This window comes from Podarcis vaucheri, assembly GCF_965113315.1.
Source record: "Podarcis vaucheri genome assembly, chromosome: 17".
Taxonomy (NCBI): domain Eukaryota; kingdom Metazoa; phylum Chordata; class Lepidosauria; order Squamata; family Lacertidae; genus Podarcis; species Podarcis vaucheri.
The window spans coordinates 31,508,727-31,523,231 of NC_138755.1; the positions used below are offsets into that span (position 1 = coordinate 31,508,727).

Consider the following 14,505-nt stretch of genomic DNA (forward strand, 5'->3'; position numbering starts at 1 on the left):
TGAGTAAATAAGTAAATAAACACTGAAATACTATTAAACCTGTGATTGTGGCACCAGATGAGTAGGTATTTTGCATGTCCACCTAAGAATGGTATTGCTCGCTTTCCACATGATTCTTCTATAATTGCTAATGTTCACAAAAACTGTACTTCAATCGGATAATACACTAACACAATACAAACAAGTGGGGTACAGAATCTCTTTCAACTACCAACATATAGCCTGGTTCATAGGATGTGTAGCAAGATTAAATCTGTTGCACCTAACAGAAACAGCTCATGCTAACATGGGAGAACTTGCTTTTTTGAGACCTTGGAGTGCGGCCCTGCAAATATTTACATGTGAACTAAACAAATGTCTTTCTTATACAGAGCTCTGGATCTAACCCAATTTGTGGAATGCATGATCAGGATCTACCTGTGTAGATCCTATATAGTTTCTGCTAGCCTGTGGGGCTTCAGATGATGGGGGCTAATCAGGAAAACAGCATGGGAAGAAAATATTAACCCACTCCCAGCATCGCAGCCTCAAGCCTGTTCACACACACACCAGAACACAACCAGCCGTGCAGCTTTTATAACAAACAAATCCTAATTTCCTGATCAGAAATATCCTGACTCACATCTAGTTTCCATGCAGCATAGCCTTAGGTAGTAGTTGGTGCTACTACTTTTATTCTATCTCACCCAAAGTTTTGTGCTAATATTTTTTATTGATTGTAGTTGTTTTTAAGTGTTTTGTTTTGTAGTTGTAAATAGTATGGTTGTGGGCTTTTTAAAGCCAGCTTAGAGAATAGTAATAATGGGCAGCTATGCAAATTTAATAAATACATTAAATTAAATTACAGTGGTGCCTCGGGTTACATATGCTTCAGGTTACAGACTCCACTAACCCAGAAATAGTACCTTGGGTTAAGAACTTTGCTTCAGGATGAGAACAGAAATCGTGCAGTGGGGTCAGTGGGAGGCCCCATTAGCTAAAGTGGTGCTTCAGGTTAAGAACAGTTTCAGGTTAAGAATGGACCTCCAGAATGAATTAAGTTTTTAACTCGAGGTACCACTGTACTGGGATAGCTTGATCCATGAAACAGCTCTGTATAGGACAGTTTTATAAATAACTTTAATCAATAGGATGGTTCTATGAATGAGGCTCAGAATCTTTTCAAAGTATGGTATTTTCCCCAAAAGAATACTTTTTTCTCCTGTGCTTTATTCATGTTAGACCAGGCTTCCTCAGCCTCAGCCCTCCAGATGTTTTTGGCCGACAACTCCCATGATCCCTAGCTAGCAGGACCAGTGGTCAGGGATGATGGGAACTGTAGTCTCAAAACATCTGGAGGGCCAAGGCTGAGGAAGCCTGTGTTAGACACAGCAAGTGATATACCACCCTAATACAATAGAAAAAGACAGAGATCACTTTGCTGCAGGGGACAGTTCCCTCCTCCTCAATCCCCAGTAATGTGTGCTGAAATTGATGTGTCGGGGGGGGGGATACAGAGTAAAGCTAGCTTTCGGTGGTTAGGAATTCGAAATGGAACAGGAGCTGTGGAAAACACCTTGCAGTTGCGTAGGTACCTGTAGGTTACTGTGAGAACATCAAAACGTATAAAACAGATATACTTGTTGGAGCAATTCTGTCATCAATAAAGTGCAATAAATAGGATTGCACTTTAAAGCTGAAATTCTAGAGACAGGAAGTACCATAAGTATCCCTATTTTGGTCCAGGATGAAATCCACAGGGGGGGCAACACTTTTCTGCCCCCACCCCAGTATGCCCAAATATCCCTCAGCCGGGATCCATGATGTCACAAAACGGTGCCTTCCGAAAGCTCCCTTGCTCCCCTGTAACACCCACAAAATTGGCACAATTTTATGAAAGAAAGTGTGTGTTCGGGTGGGGAAAGGAAATTCTACTAAATGCATGGAAATTTCCATGCTGGGGAAAGATAAAGGATGAGAGAAGATGCTGCTGTGTTTAGAGCAACACAAGCATATGAATAAGTTTTTCTAAGTACTACAATGTCCCCTACAATAACCCTGTTGCTCAGTATTGCTATCCTCACATAGGGAACCTTGCACGATATAGTAGTCCACCAAGGGAGCTTGTGGGTTAAGAAGGTGAACTTTGAAACAAAAGCATTATCTGATTCACAGCTCACAAAAATCTCCAGTTTACACTGGGAAGTGTAATATTGTTACTCTGATTCTGTTTACTGATTGAAGCTTGTTCTAAATAAAATCATGTGAATTGCTGCCTTAGCCAAAAGGCAATAGTAGGTGCAGGTATTCTGGCCTGATCCAGTTAGGCCTCTTAAGATTTCCCATAAAAGACCAGACTAGATGAAACAACCCTTCTCTGTCTTTAAATTTTGGTCAAGGGCAGAGAAGAGAACTGGACAGCTCTACTGTGCAAGCAGAGAGTGTTCAAACCCTTTCCAGGTCCGCTATTATACCAACACTTTCCCACTTACCCCTGGGGAAACATTTGTGCCGGGCAGGGGTGCCAACTTAAATAAACTATTGGGAGGGAGGGCAGTTAAGTCCCGCCCTACATAATCAATCACACAATGTTGTGCTCGCACACCATTTGAATGGCAGTGCCTATCAACTTGTGGGGAGGGGCAGCCCCCTCAAATATTTTATTGGGAGGGGACGAAGGGCATAGAAAGCTAAGTGACAGTGGCCATCCTCACACCCATCTCTCTAGCAATACCAGCTAAAGAACAACAAGGCCCCTGGCATAGATTATATTCCCGCAGAACTTCTGAAGACCAACATTGGGTGGTGGGCCCCCCTATTGGCAACAATATTCTCCCACATTGATTCATCAGGCCTATTTCCCGAAGGGTGGGCTGAGGCGATAATCATCCCAATTTATAAAAAGGGCCCCACATTGGACCCGGCGAGTTACAGACCTATTAGTCTTTTACCTATACCTAGCAAATTATATGCAAAACACCTCTATATCAAATTAATTAGTTGGATGGACCCTGAGGCCATCTTGGCAGAGGAGCAAGCTGGATTTAGGCAAGGCAGATCTACCATAGATCACTGTTTTGTCCTAGCACATCTTACTGACAAATACGCCAAGAAAACCCGTGGGGTCTTATAGGCAGCCTTCATTGATTTGAAGGCTGCCTTTGATTCAATTTCTCTAGCACTACCCAATGGGAATATTTTATTTCAAATGGAGAAGCATTTAAAGCCATAAATGGCCTCGGTCCAGTATACCTGAAGGAGCAGCTCCACCTCCATCGTTCTGCCCGGACACTGAGGTCCAGCACCGAGGGCCTTCTGGCAGTTCCCTCACTGCGAGAAACCAAGTTACAGGGAACCAGGCAGAGGGCCTTCTCGGTAGTGGCGCCTGCCCTGTGGAACACCCTTCCAGCAGAGAAAAATCAAACTTTTAGAAGACATCTAAAGGCAGCCCTGTTTAGGGAAGCTTTTAATTTTTAATAGGTTATTGTATTTTAGTGTTTTGTCGGAAGCCGCCCAGAGTGGCTGGGGGGACCCAGCCAGATGGGCGGGGTAGAAATAATAACTTATTATTATTTAGTCACTGAGACCCCTGCATTCTGACGTGACAGCCAATACACGGGTCTAGTATGGGAGGGGAGAGAACTAGGCCCGTGTCCTGTTAGGTTGTACTAGTTTTTTGTTTACTTCAGAGTGTTTTTTGTGGGGGGTAGGAAGAGAAGAAGAGACCCTGGCTAAGAAGCAGCGCCGCCCCCCCCCCCCATCACTGCCTTATCCAGCTGCAACTGAAACCACAAGGTGTTTCCCTCGGCACCAGCCGGAGCGCGTTTCACGTCAAGCCCAGCCCGGCGTCGCTTTCCAGGCGCAGCTGAAGCGACCTCTGCCGGGCTCTGCCTGCCTCGGGAAGAGCGGCCCGCCGCTGCGCTCCTCCCCGCCCGCCCGCCCGCCCACATTCCCACACCCTCCTTGCCCCCAGGGGCTGGACGAGGCTCCTCCTGTCCCCGGCAAGCGGTGCTTGCCTGCTTGCTTGCTTGCTTGCTTGCGTGCGTGTGGGTGCCTGGGGCGGGCAGAAAGGAATCCCCCCCCACGCAACTTTTCCTTCCTCCTTTTCACTCCCTCGCTCCCCCTCCAAAAAAGAAAAACCCAAAACGCGGAGGGGGGGCAGAGTTTGAAACCAAGCAAGAACTCCTTGCGCCGAGTTTCCTCTCTCGCAGCAGTCCGAGGGATGGGAGCCAGGGCAGCAGAGTGAGAGCTGCGGGTGCGCAAAGAGGAGCGGAGGAAAGCGCGGGGGGCTCAGCCACCCCCGAAGCCCAAGCGGAGAAGAGCCGAGAGACAGAGGAAACTTCTTCTCCCTTTGCCCCGCCGCTCTCGACTGGAGGATCGCTCGCTCCGTCCGCGCGCCGTTGCCCGAGACCAGCGAAGGTTGCGAAGGCGCAGCGGCAGCAGCAGCGCTGGACATGAGCGAGTCGCGCCGCCGGGCAGCGGGGAAGGAGCGCGGGGCCGCCTCCGCCTCGCCGCCGCTCGAGGGTCCCCCGAAGAAGCGGAGAGGCAAGGGCAGAGGAGGGGGCGCCGGCCGGAGAGGCGCCGCGCGCGAGGAAAGCGGGCCAGGTACGTCTTCCATGGAGGCGAGAGGAGGAGAGGCGAAAGTACCTGGGCTGGGGTTGAGCACACAGGTGGCGGCGGCGGCGAGGGGTAACTGCTCTGTCCGGGGGGGGGGGCTCTGAGGGGGTCAGCCTCACGTTAACTTTCTATCTCTCCCCCCGCCCCCCCAAAAAAACACTTTCTCCTTCCAACTCCACAAGCCCCTCTGGGGGGAAAGAGGCGAGAGAGCTTCTGCTCCCAACTTTTGGGGGAACCCAGTGCTCCCCCCCCGCCCCGTGAGCGCCCCACGCTCTCCTTCGGCCTATTCCTTTCTACCAACATTGCTGGGTCTGTGGAGATAATCGGTTCCTCAAGTCCTAGTCCGCCTGCAGCTGCGCGCCTAAGTCAGGTGCCCGTCCAGGTGGCGAAGGAAACCAGGCGCGCGAGGTTATCCTGGCTGCTTGGCAGGACAAACGCAGGCGAGTAGCTCTAGGGAGCTGCCGCACGGATCCCATAGGAAGGGGTCGGCTGTGATAAGGGGCGATGTGTATTTACCCTTTGATACGACTCCTTTTCCTCTTGGGTTGAGGGATCATGTCTGAACAAGTCTGGTTCTCTTCTCCCCACCCCCACAGCCTAGCCTTCCTGCGTACCTTGTAAGCCACCAGCCCTAAAGTAACTCGCTAGGGAGCAAGCCACGTTGCACCCAGCAGAACTTTTGATTACGCATCCTAAGGATTGCGCCACACAGGGACAAGGAGCCAGGGAACGTATTCTTACCCTTCAGCATCTTTCAGGTATCTGGTGCATAACACCTGTACAGTTACCTCACCTGGATGCATTGCCATCATTCCATAATGTGCTCTAGCCTCCCTTCTGTATTCACAAAGTGATAAAAGTATGAATTGATCACATTTTTTACCTGCCCTTTCCCTTTATGAGTTCAGGGCAGCGTCTTTGAGATGATCTCGTTTTGTTCCCTTAGCCCCATGAGGAAGATGGTGACTTGGCCAGGCTTACCTGTGTGGCATAACTCAGTGTGGGATCTGCCTAAATCATATTCGGAGGAGACCCTTTGAAATTAATGGACTAACAAGTCCAGTTACTTCATTTCATTAATAATAATAATAATAATAATAATTTATACCCCGCCCATCTGGCTGGGTTTCCCCAGCCACTCTGGGCAGCTTCCAAAAGAATATTAAAATACTGTGATACATCAAACACTAAAAGCTTCCCTAAACAGGGCTGCCTTCAGATGTCTTCTAAAAGTCTGGTGGTTGTTGTTCTCTTTGACATCTGGTGGGAGGGCGTTCCACAGGGAGGGCGCCACTACCGAGAAGGCCCTCTGCCTGGTTCCCTGTAACTTGGCTTCTCGCAGTGAGGGAACCGCCAGAAGGCCCTCGGCGCTGGACCTCAGTGTCCGGGTAGAACGATGGAGGTGGAGACGCTCCTTCAGGTATACTAGACCGATTAGGTCGTGACTCTTAGGTCCATTGATTTCAGCTGGTCTACTTTGAGTATGACCTAGCATGATCCCATCTTTTGACTCAGGCCTTCCATATTCAACAGCTTCTACTACGCCACTCTTGACTTTTCTCCAGTTTTTATATATTTCTCTGGATGAAGTAGGAAGAGTCTCTGATTACACATGCAGAGCCACAGGTAGCAGCTCCAATTTAATTAGCACAGAGTTACAGAAAGGTGTGGATTGTATGCATGTGGTGTGTTACTCCAGTTGCTGAGGGCACAAAGTGGATATTGCCATATCAGTGCATGATTTTGGTTAAAGTTTGGACTCTAATAACTGGATAAATGTGGAACAAGAGGAGACTGATCATTCTTAAGAACTGATACATCAAAAACCACCAACACTGCCTCTCTTATACCCATTATATCGATAAATACTTTGCTAGTGGCATATAAATTTTGCATTAAAAACTGGGCTAGAACACTGCAAATGCTACACTGCTGGGACTCTTCCAGAAATAGTTCTAGCTGCCACAACACCTGTAATGTGCTACTGAAAACACTGGTGAGATTCAGCAGTCTTTTATTCAAGAAAATACATGGTTTTGTGAGAATATAGTATCTCGCAAGTCAACTGACACCATAGTAGACAATAACGCTGGGGAGGAAACCGGCTGAAACATTTACTTGAAAGTTAGTCCCATTAATTTCAATGCTTTTACTTCAAACAAGTGTGTTTAGGATTGCAGCCAAAGTGCATTTCATCATTTCCAGTGAGATACAAAATCAGTAAAGTGATCCTCAACTGAATTTACTTCTGTGTGACTTTAAACCTTGAAAAGTCATAACTCCAACATAATTTTGCAGCATGCTCCCTTGAGTTCAGTGAGACTCCTCCCAGGATTGTAGCATTAGTCTGATAGAGAGAGCTGATGGGGTAGTTAAGCATGTGAGCGGGGAAGTCCTTGTTTGAAATCTCACCTCAAACTCCTGGTAGCCTTGGAGAAACAATATTCACTCAGCCTCAGCCCTGCATTTACAGTATGGAGATAATACGGACCTATCATGCAGGACTGAAATGATTTAAGTTAAGCACTTTGAACGTTTGAAATGTGGCATATAAATGCTAAATACTATTTTTATATTTTGTGTATTATATTTCCTGAGGCCAAAAGCAGCACTTGCCCTTTCATTGGGTTTATTCTTAATTTTTTTCAGGTTCACAGATGTGGATTCCAAAATATGTTAACTTAAGGAAGTTCATCTGACCCCTCCTTCACCCTCCAGTCCCCTAAAAAGTCTGTTGTGGGGGGGATGGCTTCCAGAGCAATGGAGTTTAAAAGTCGCACGATGTCAATCTCCATCATACTGGAAGTTTGATAGGAACCGTATCACTATGAAAAACTGTTTAATTGTTGTGGTCCAAAGCTTTATAACTTACAAGGCTGGGGAAACTTAATGATAAAAAGTAAAGCTGCAAAAGGAGCTGCCTTTTAATTTAGAAATTCATAGATCTGCTCACAAATCCAAGCCCCTTTTTAGGCATTCAACTTATGGTTAACACCAGCGCACGAACAGAGAGTCGGGTTGTACTGAGTATCCCCTCCCACTGGTGTATGTGTAATAGGCTGAACATCTGGAGTGAGATACTTTGGTGTCTACAGACTGCCATGTGATCTGGAATCCCAATGGCTTAGGTTCCAGATTGTATAGAAGCTTGTTTAGGAGAGAGCTACTACTCACTTCAGTCACTTGGACACAGAAACACCTAGAGGCGGGTCTAAGGCAGGGTGGTCCAACACATGGCCTTTTGGGGGGGGCAGCCCTCAGCAACATTTGATAATTCCCTCCTAGCCCTTCCCAAAGTCAGGTGAGCAAGGAACTAGGCTTGGGGAAAGAGGCATGTGGACTTCTTAAAGCCTAGTTAGCATTTTCCTAGCTTTGGGAAGGAGGCAGAAGCGCTCTAGGCCCCTGCGAGGAGGCTTGCACTCCTTCCCCAAGCCTAGCACCTTGCTTTGGGAAGGAGGTGAAAGGGCTGGGGGGGGTGTCCAGTGTTGGCCTCACTCGCCCCCTCCCCACGTTACAAGGCAGTGTGCAGCTGGTGGGTTCCGTGTCAAAGTACTCTTGCAGCCCACTTGATATGAAAACTTGGACCACTCTGGTCTAAGCAGTGCAACCCTACTTCTTGCTTATGTGTTGGTGTTAACCTTTAGTAGCATGGCCAGGTAGGTTCATGTCTCCAACACTCATCACTGAACAACTTTGAGCTGGCAGTTTCTTGTCAAATAATGAAGGGGATATATGTGGGGGGGGGGTTGTTGCACTCTGTTTAATGCAAATCCTAAATTGGTAGACTTCAGTGCATTTTGAGGTGTTTCAAGACGGACTGCCAGTAGAACCAAGCTGTTTATATTAATGCCAGTAAGAATATGTAAATATTATGCCAATAGACAGTCACTATAGAGGACCTTGGGGAACACTTCTAGATCAGGAGCACTTTTTAATGGAATTTTCTGTTTAGGAGCAGCTTTGCAAGATAATGTTGTAAAATACTGCCCTCCCCTGTTGTTTTCTCAAACTGTATTAATGTAATAATGCCAACATTGCAAAAGCCAATATGCCATTGTACTAGGCGGTAAGCAAATCCATGGGGACAAGTAGATTTGATCCTGAACCTAATATACACCTATAATCTTGTTTGTTTTGAGGAAACAGTATGTTACTAAATACTTCTTTATATTAAACAGAGGCGGGAGAGATGTCACTCTTTTGCCTTAAGCAGCTTTTAAGTTGTAAGCTGAAAATATTTTCAGATAGTATTTTTTATTCTTCTTACGTTTCATGATATCATTTTCAGGTGATGGCAACAGATACTGCTGCTAAGTAATTAAATCTATGGAAATAAAGTTCTGAAATAAGCAAGCTTATTTAGAACAGCAGTTTATATATACTCTGTGTTTTTAAGAAGTGCAATGGAGAATTAACCATTAAGAAAATAGAGTGGGTTATTAGATAGGATACAGTATTGTATGTATGGAAGGAGGGACCATTATACAAGGAATGCAACTACTTATCTTCAGAAGGTTGAAAATCACAGTGTAAAAACCTTTAAAACTAAAAAAGATACGCAATTAAGATTAATTAGACAATAGAAAAATTCAGCGATTTTATCAGTCTGAAAAAAGTTAATAACTCAGATTTAAGCCTCCATTATAAATCCATCATTTGGAAGTAAGTCCTGATTTTAGTGTTGGTTTGAGGTCAATAGCGTGCAAGAAACAAATGAGGCAGTTCTAAACCCTTGCTGTTTCTGCAAAAGAACAACAAACAAGCTGTAAATTCTTGACAATGCTTATAAAACCTTTGTTAGCCACAGATAAACAGTTCAAGTTAGATACGTTGAAGCTAGAAGGCAGTGCAATAGTTTGAGAATAGGATAATTTGTATTGGGACATCACTCCAAATTGATCTGAATGCTAGGTAAAGGTAAAGGTAAAGCTACCCCTGCCTGTACGGGCCAGTCTTGCCAGACTCTAGGGTTGTGTGCCCATCTCACTTAAGAGGCCGGGGGCCAGCGCTGTCCGCAGACACTTCCGGGTCACGTGGCCAGCGTGACAAAGCTGCATCTGGCGAGCCAGCGCAGCACACGGAAACGCCGTTTACCTTCCCACTAGTAAGCGGTCCCTATTTATCTACTTGCACCCGGGGTTGCTTTCGAACCGCTAGGTTGGCAGGCACTGGGACCGAGCAGCGGGAGCGCACCCTGCCGCGGGGATTCGAACCGCCGACCTGACGATTGGCAAGTCCTAGGCGCTGAGGTTTTACCCACAGCGCTACCCGCGTCCCTTAGATCTGAATGCTAATGTTACCCCAAAAGATGATCTATCTTAAATTGATAGTTCTGAAGGCAGGTGGATGTCCGCTTGTAGTTATTCATCTTTGGACTTGACATGGTATGCTCAGATGGTTTGGTGCATGCAAGCTTAGCCATAAAGTGGTCCTAGAACATTATCAGATAATGTTTTGAAAGGTTTGTTGAGTGTTCAAGGAGGAAGGAGACTTGTCTCTCTTTTGACACGTAATTTTGATTGATCTGCAGCTACAATATTTCTAAACAATGTACATAGGCTTTACAGATACACCTAACCACAGAGGCTAGTGTTGGTACACATACATTTTCATTTACCATATTTTTTTGCACCATAACACTCACTTTTTTCCTCCTAGAAAGTAAGGGGAAATGTCTGTGCGTGTTATGGAGCGAATGCCTACGGATGACAGGGGGATCTGCTGCAGTCGTGAGCAGAGGATCCATGGTTACAGCCTGCACCAAAAAAATCACGCACCCACTGTTGCCTGGGGCCACAATGGTGCAAAAACATGGTTACAAAGCATGGATCCACATGGATCCTCAGGATTTTTGCATTGGGCTACCCCAAACTCACCGTCAGATCACATGTCTGTGGCCGCAGCATGAACCACAAAAATCATACATCCACCGTTTCGTTTAGAATATTTTTTTTCTTGTTTTCCTCCTCTCAAAACTATGTGCGTGTTATGGTCGGGTGCGTGTTATAGAGCGAAAAATATGGTCTATAAATAAGGGAGCATTATAAGTTCATGTAAGCAAAAGAGACTAACAAACTCATCTAGTTATCCCTGAATACAGCTGTGCTTTTGCTGTCTTCCAGAACTAAGTAGGGCATCACATATGTACATAGTTCACAGGATCACACCCATTCAAAATACAAAAGAATTAAATACTTTTCTAAGCAACTGAAAGCTAATGACTTGTGCCAAGTTGCATCATGTGCTCAGTTTTATATACTAGCATGGTCAAGTGTACTCAAACGCTAAACTTAGTATTAAAAAAAAACAAACACCAAAAGCCTATGCCTGTTTTAACTATAAACATATTTCTTTCCTTTTGAGGAAGAGGGAAAGATTAAGTATCATTAAATATGACACTCTAATGGCACTGCCTGATATTCCAATAAAACTGAAGAGGGGAAATCTGACATAGCAGGTGAAAGAGCAGACTATGCTAGTATGAAAGAATACTTTGAAAACATTGCATTTGAAGTTGTATACCTGTTGTATCCATCTGGCCATATAATGTGTTTGATAGATGCTGTAATCCAAACAATCCATTTATGCATCCACAAAGCACTCCGCACATGCATAAGAATATTTTTCTCCCTTTTTTGACCCAAGACCCTCACCTCCCACTCATGTAAATGTTACAAGGACTTCACAGTACTACTAAATGGGAGGGGATATGTTCTATCAGAAAAAGGGAACTTGATACACACATGGCCTTTCTTGGGCCACAGCCATTCCTAGTTAGCATGCAAGTCCTCTTTTCTTTTCGCTTGTCCTGTCCTTCTGTGCTTAGAGGATTTCCTTAAAATTGTAGCCATCAGCTTCTGTATTCCTCTTGCCAGTTGTTTCCATGAGATTCCTGGCTCTCTCCCCAAGATGAAATGTAATAGTTGTGGGGAGGTGACATATCTTTGATTCTGCCAAGAGTTATAGGAATTACTGAAAACACATATATCCCAGGATATTCAGGTAAGCAGAGATTTCATTTGTCATCTCAAATTCTTAAATCTCTTCAGGCATTCTGGAAATATATCATGTGAGAGGGGCTGTTGGAATGTGTGTGCTAGGTGCATCGCTCTCTCCTATCTGGGAGCCAGTGTGGTGTAGTGGTTAAAAGCGGTGGACTCGTAATCTGGTGAACCGGGTTCGCTTCCCCTCTCCTCCGCATGCAGCTGCTGGGTGACCTTCGGCCACTCACACTTCTCTGAAGTCTCTCAGCCCCACTCAGCTCACAGAGTGTTTGTTGTGGAGGAGGAAGGGAAAGGAGATTGTTAGCTGCTTTGAGACTCCTTAAGGGGAGCGAAAGGTGGGATATCAAGTCCAAACTCCTCCTCCTCCTCCTCCTCCTCCTCCTCCTCTTCCTCTTCTTCTTCTAACACTCTCTATGAGTTGGAAGTTGACCGTATGAAATGGGAAGCCCACGTCTGTTTGTGTAGGGCTTCCCATGTGATGTGCAACTCTGAATTTTCTACAGTTCTGCACCATGTGAGGAGCTGCCATAAATACAGGAGGATTCTTGCTTGCACTGAGACAAAGGTGGAGCCAGCACACTCATCTCCTTGAGCTCCCTTCATGAGCTATGGGTTTGAATGCCTGAATAGACCTTGAGCACTGTGTGTTTCTATTTGTAGGGTTGTCATATGTCCGGAATATTCCAGACGCATACGGTATTCGGCCCTCGTAAAAAGCTCGACAACTTTTGTGTCCGGGTTTTCACTTTTTGAAATACGGCAACCCTACTACTTGTGCCTTTATATAACACAGATATAAGGGGTGGGATTTAACTGAGTTGTTGCATGCGTGGAACAAGGTCCATTAATTCAGTGGTACTGCCCCTCTCACCTCACCCTTTCAAACTCCTGGGACCCCTTTATTTTCCGCTTTGGGGAAAACCCCAGAACAGGCTTAGGGGGCATGTGTGGAGTAGAGAAGGGGGAAAGTTTCATTGCAAAAGAAGACCTTGTTCCATGCATGCATGCATGTTCCACTTGCCCACCTAAGTTCTTTAAACCCATTTCTTAACAATACAGCTTTCTTTAGCCAATTGGGGAAAAGTCACTTTAAAAATTGCAGATTATACATAGATTTTCTTACTCTGTTCCATGGTGAGATCCTTTTGGAATATGGATTAATAAAGGCATTCAGTTATTTATTGGTGGCTTCCTAGCTATCATGCAGACACTCCCAAGTGCGTTGAAGAAGACTTGAGTTCCACACAGCTCTCTCTACAGCTGACTGAGCGGAGAAACTAGTCATGTGAATCCATCCATAAAATGTCTATAAAAAATTAACTTATGAATCAAAGGTGATGGTTAATAAAACCATTTTTGTAGGCCTTGGAATTGTTTGGTCATTTTACGTAACGGGTACTAGGTAAGGGGCACTATCTCAGGTTCAGTGGAGCTTGAGTTTCATTGAAATCAGTGACACATGACATAATGCCGTACATATGTAACTGTTTGAGAAAGCTTGCACTTAACTTTTCCTTCATCTTCATATATGAGATTATATGATAGTATAGGGCACGTTCCAAATATTTGATGTAATATTTCTAGGGCCATTTGCAAAAGCAGAGATATTTAGTGTAGTCGTCAGCAGTCACCACTTCCAGACTGAAGTTTTCTTCTTTCCTCCCCTGCTAAGCTACTCAGTTAGGGAGCGGTGGCACGTTGGAAGTGATTCTGTGTTACAGCAGTTCCTTTCTGTAGCTTGATACCTTATGGAAGGGGAGTTCTCCATTGTTCTACCTGTTCATTCAGCACAGTGCAAGCAGCAGATAGTCTGTGTGCATCTTCCAATTTATGTTGTAGCACTAACAATTTAGGAAGAATGTAAAACCATGAAGACACCCCATTAACTTTCTCATTCCCTATAAGTCCTTTGTGGGCCTTAACACATATTGTGTTAGTCCCCCCCCCTTTCTTTTTTGTTGACGTCTTCCAGAAAATGGATGACCCACCTAGCTACTTACTTGAAAAAGTTTCAGACCTACCCATCCCCTCAAAGAGGTTCAAGATAAGACCTTATGCTCTAATCAAGTTGGATATCAATTTTGTCCACCATTACTATAGACCCACATATTTTCTGTGACTCTTTCTATATTGAAGTGAATGTTCATGTTCTCTTAGGAATCTACCTGTTTGTATGCAAGAGAGAGGAGACATACTAATCAAATAATGCTAATTGTGGCAGCGTATCAGCAAGACCTCTTAAGGACTAAGCAGGATGGTATAGTATGGATCTGTGTGCAGACCTGCAGTTGATACAATTTTTAGTGGAAAGGATGCATACATATTTTTGATTCATGGCTAAAACTGTTCGTTGTAGCAGGTCAATAAAAGACTTCAATTCTGTGTTTAATATTTTACTCCTGTTTGCTATAGCAATCTTGAATTAAACACTAGGTTATACAACATTGTTATACAGTGGTACCTCGGGTTAAGAACTTAATTCGGTCTGAAGGTCCATTCTTAACCTGAAACTGTTCTTAACCTGAGATACCACTTTAGCTAATGGGGCTTCCCGCTGCCACTGCACCGTTGGTGCGTGATTTCTGTTCTCATCCTGAAGCAAAGTTCTTAACCCGAGGTACTATTTCTGCGTTACCAGAGTCTGTAACCTGAAGCGTCTGTAACCCAAGGTACCACTGTATTAGGTGTGATGGCATAAGATATAACTCTGACTTTGTGAGGCAACAGCTCCTTTCTTACAGAAAATATGCATGCATGGTCCACAGTAGTCCAAAGGGGGAGAAAAACCAACTTCTAAGCACTTTTCTGAATTGGCAGTAGTACGTGCATTGAAATAAATGTCAGACTTTAATGTGAGGATATGTGGAAGGGTTTGTTGCTGTGTTTTATTTGTTGCTAATACTTC

General features: G+C 44.9%; 1 protein-coding gene across 14 annotated transcripts in view; it reads left to right on the plus strand.

Moving 5' to 3' along the window:
* NRG1 (neuregulin 1) overlaps positions 1-14,505 on the plus strand; it is a 499,123-nt gene that overhangs the window by 317,034 nt on the left and 167,584 nt on the right. The window contains exon 1 of one of the 14 annotated variants that reach the window (XM_082204837.1): positions 4,047-4,584. The exons of 12 other annotated variants lie outside the window; for them this stretch is intronic. In XM_082204837.1, the coding sequence (XP_082060963.1) occupies positions 4,434-4,584 (151 nt within the window). In that variant the 5' untranslated portion in view covers positions 4,047-4,433. Of the gene's footprint in view, positions 1-4,046; positions 4,585-14,505 lie in introns of those variants that run through there. One more of the 14 variants, XM_082204819.1, reaches the window with a different exon arrangement.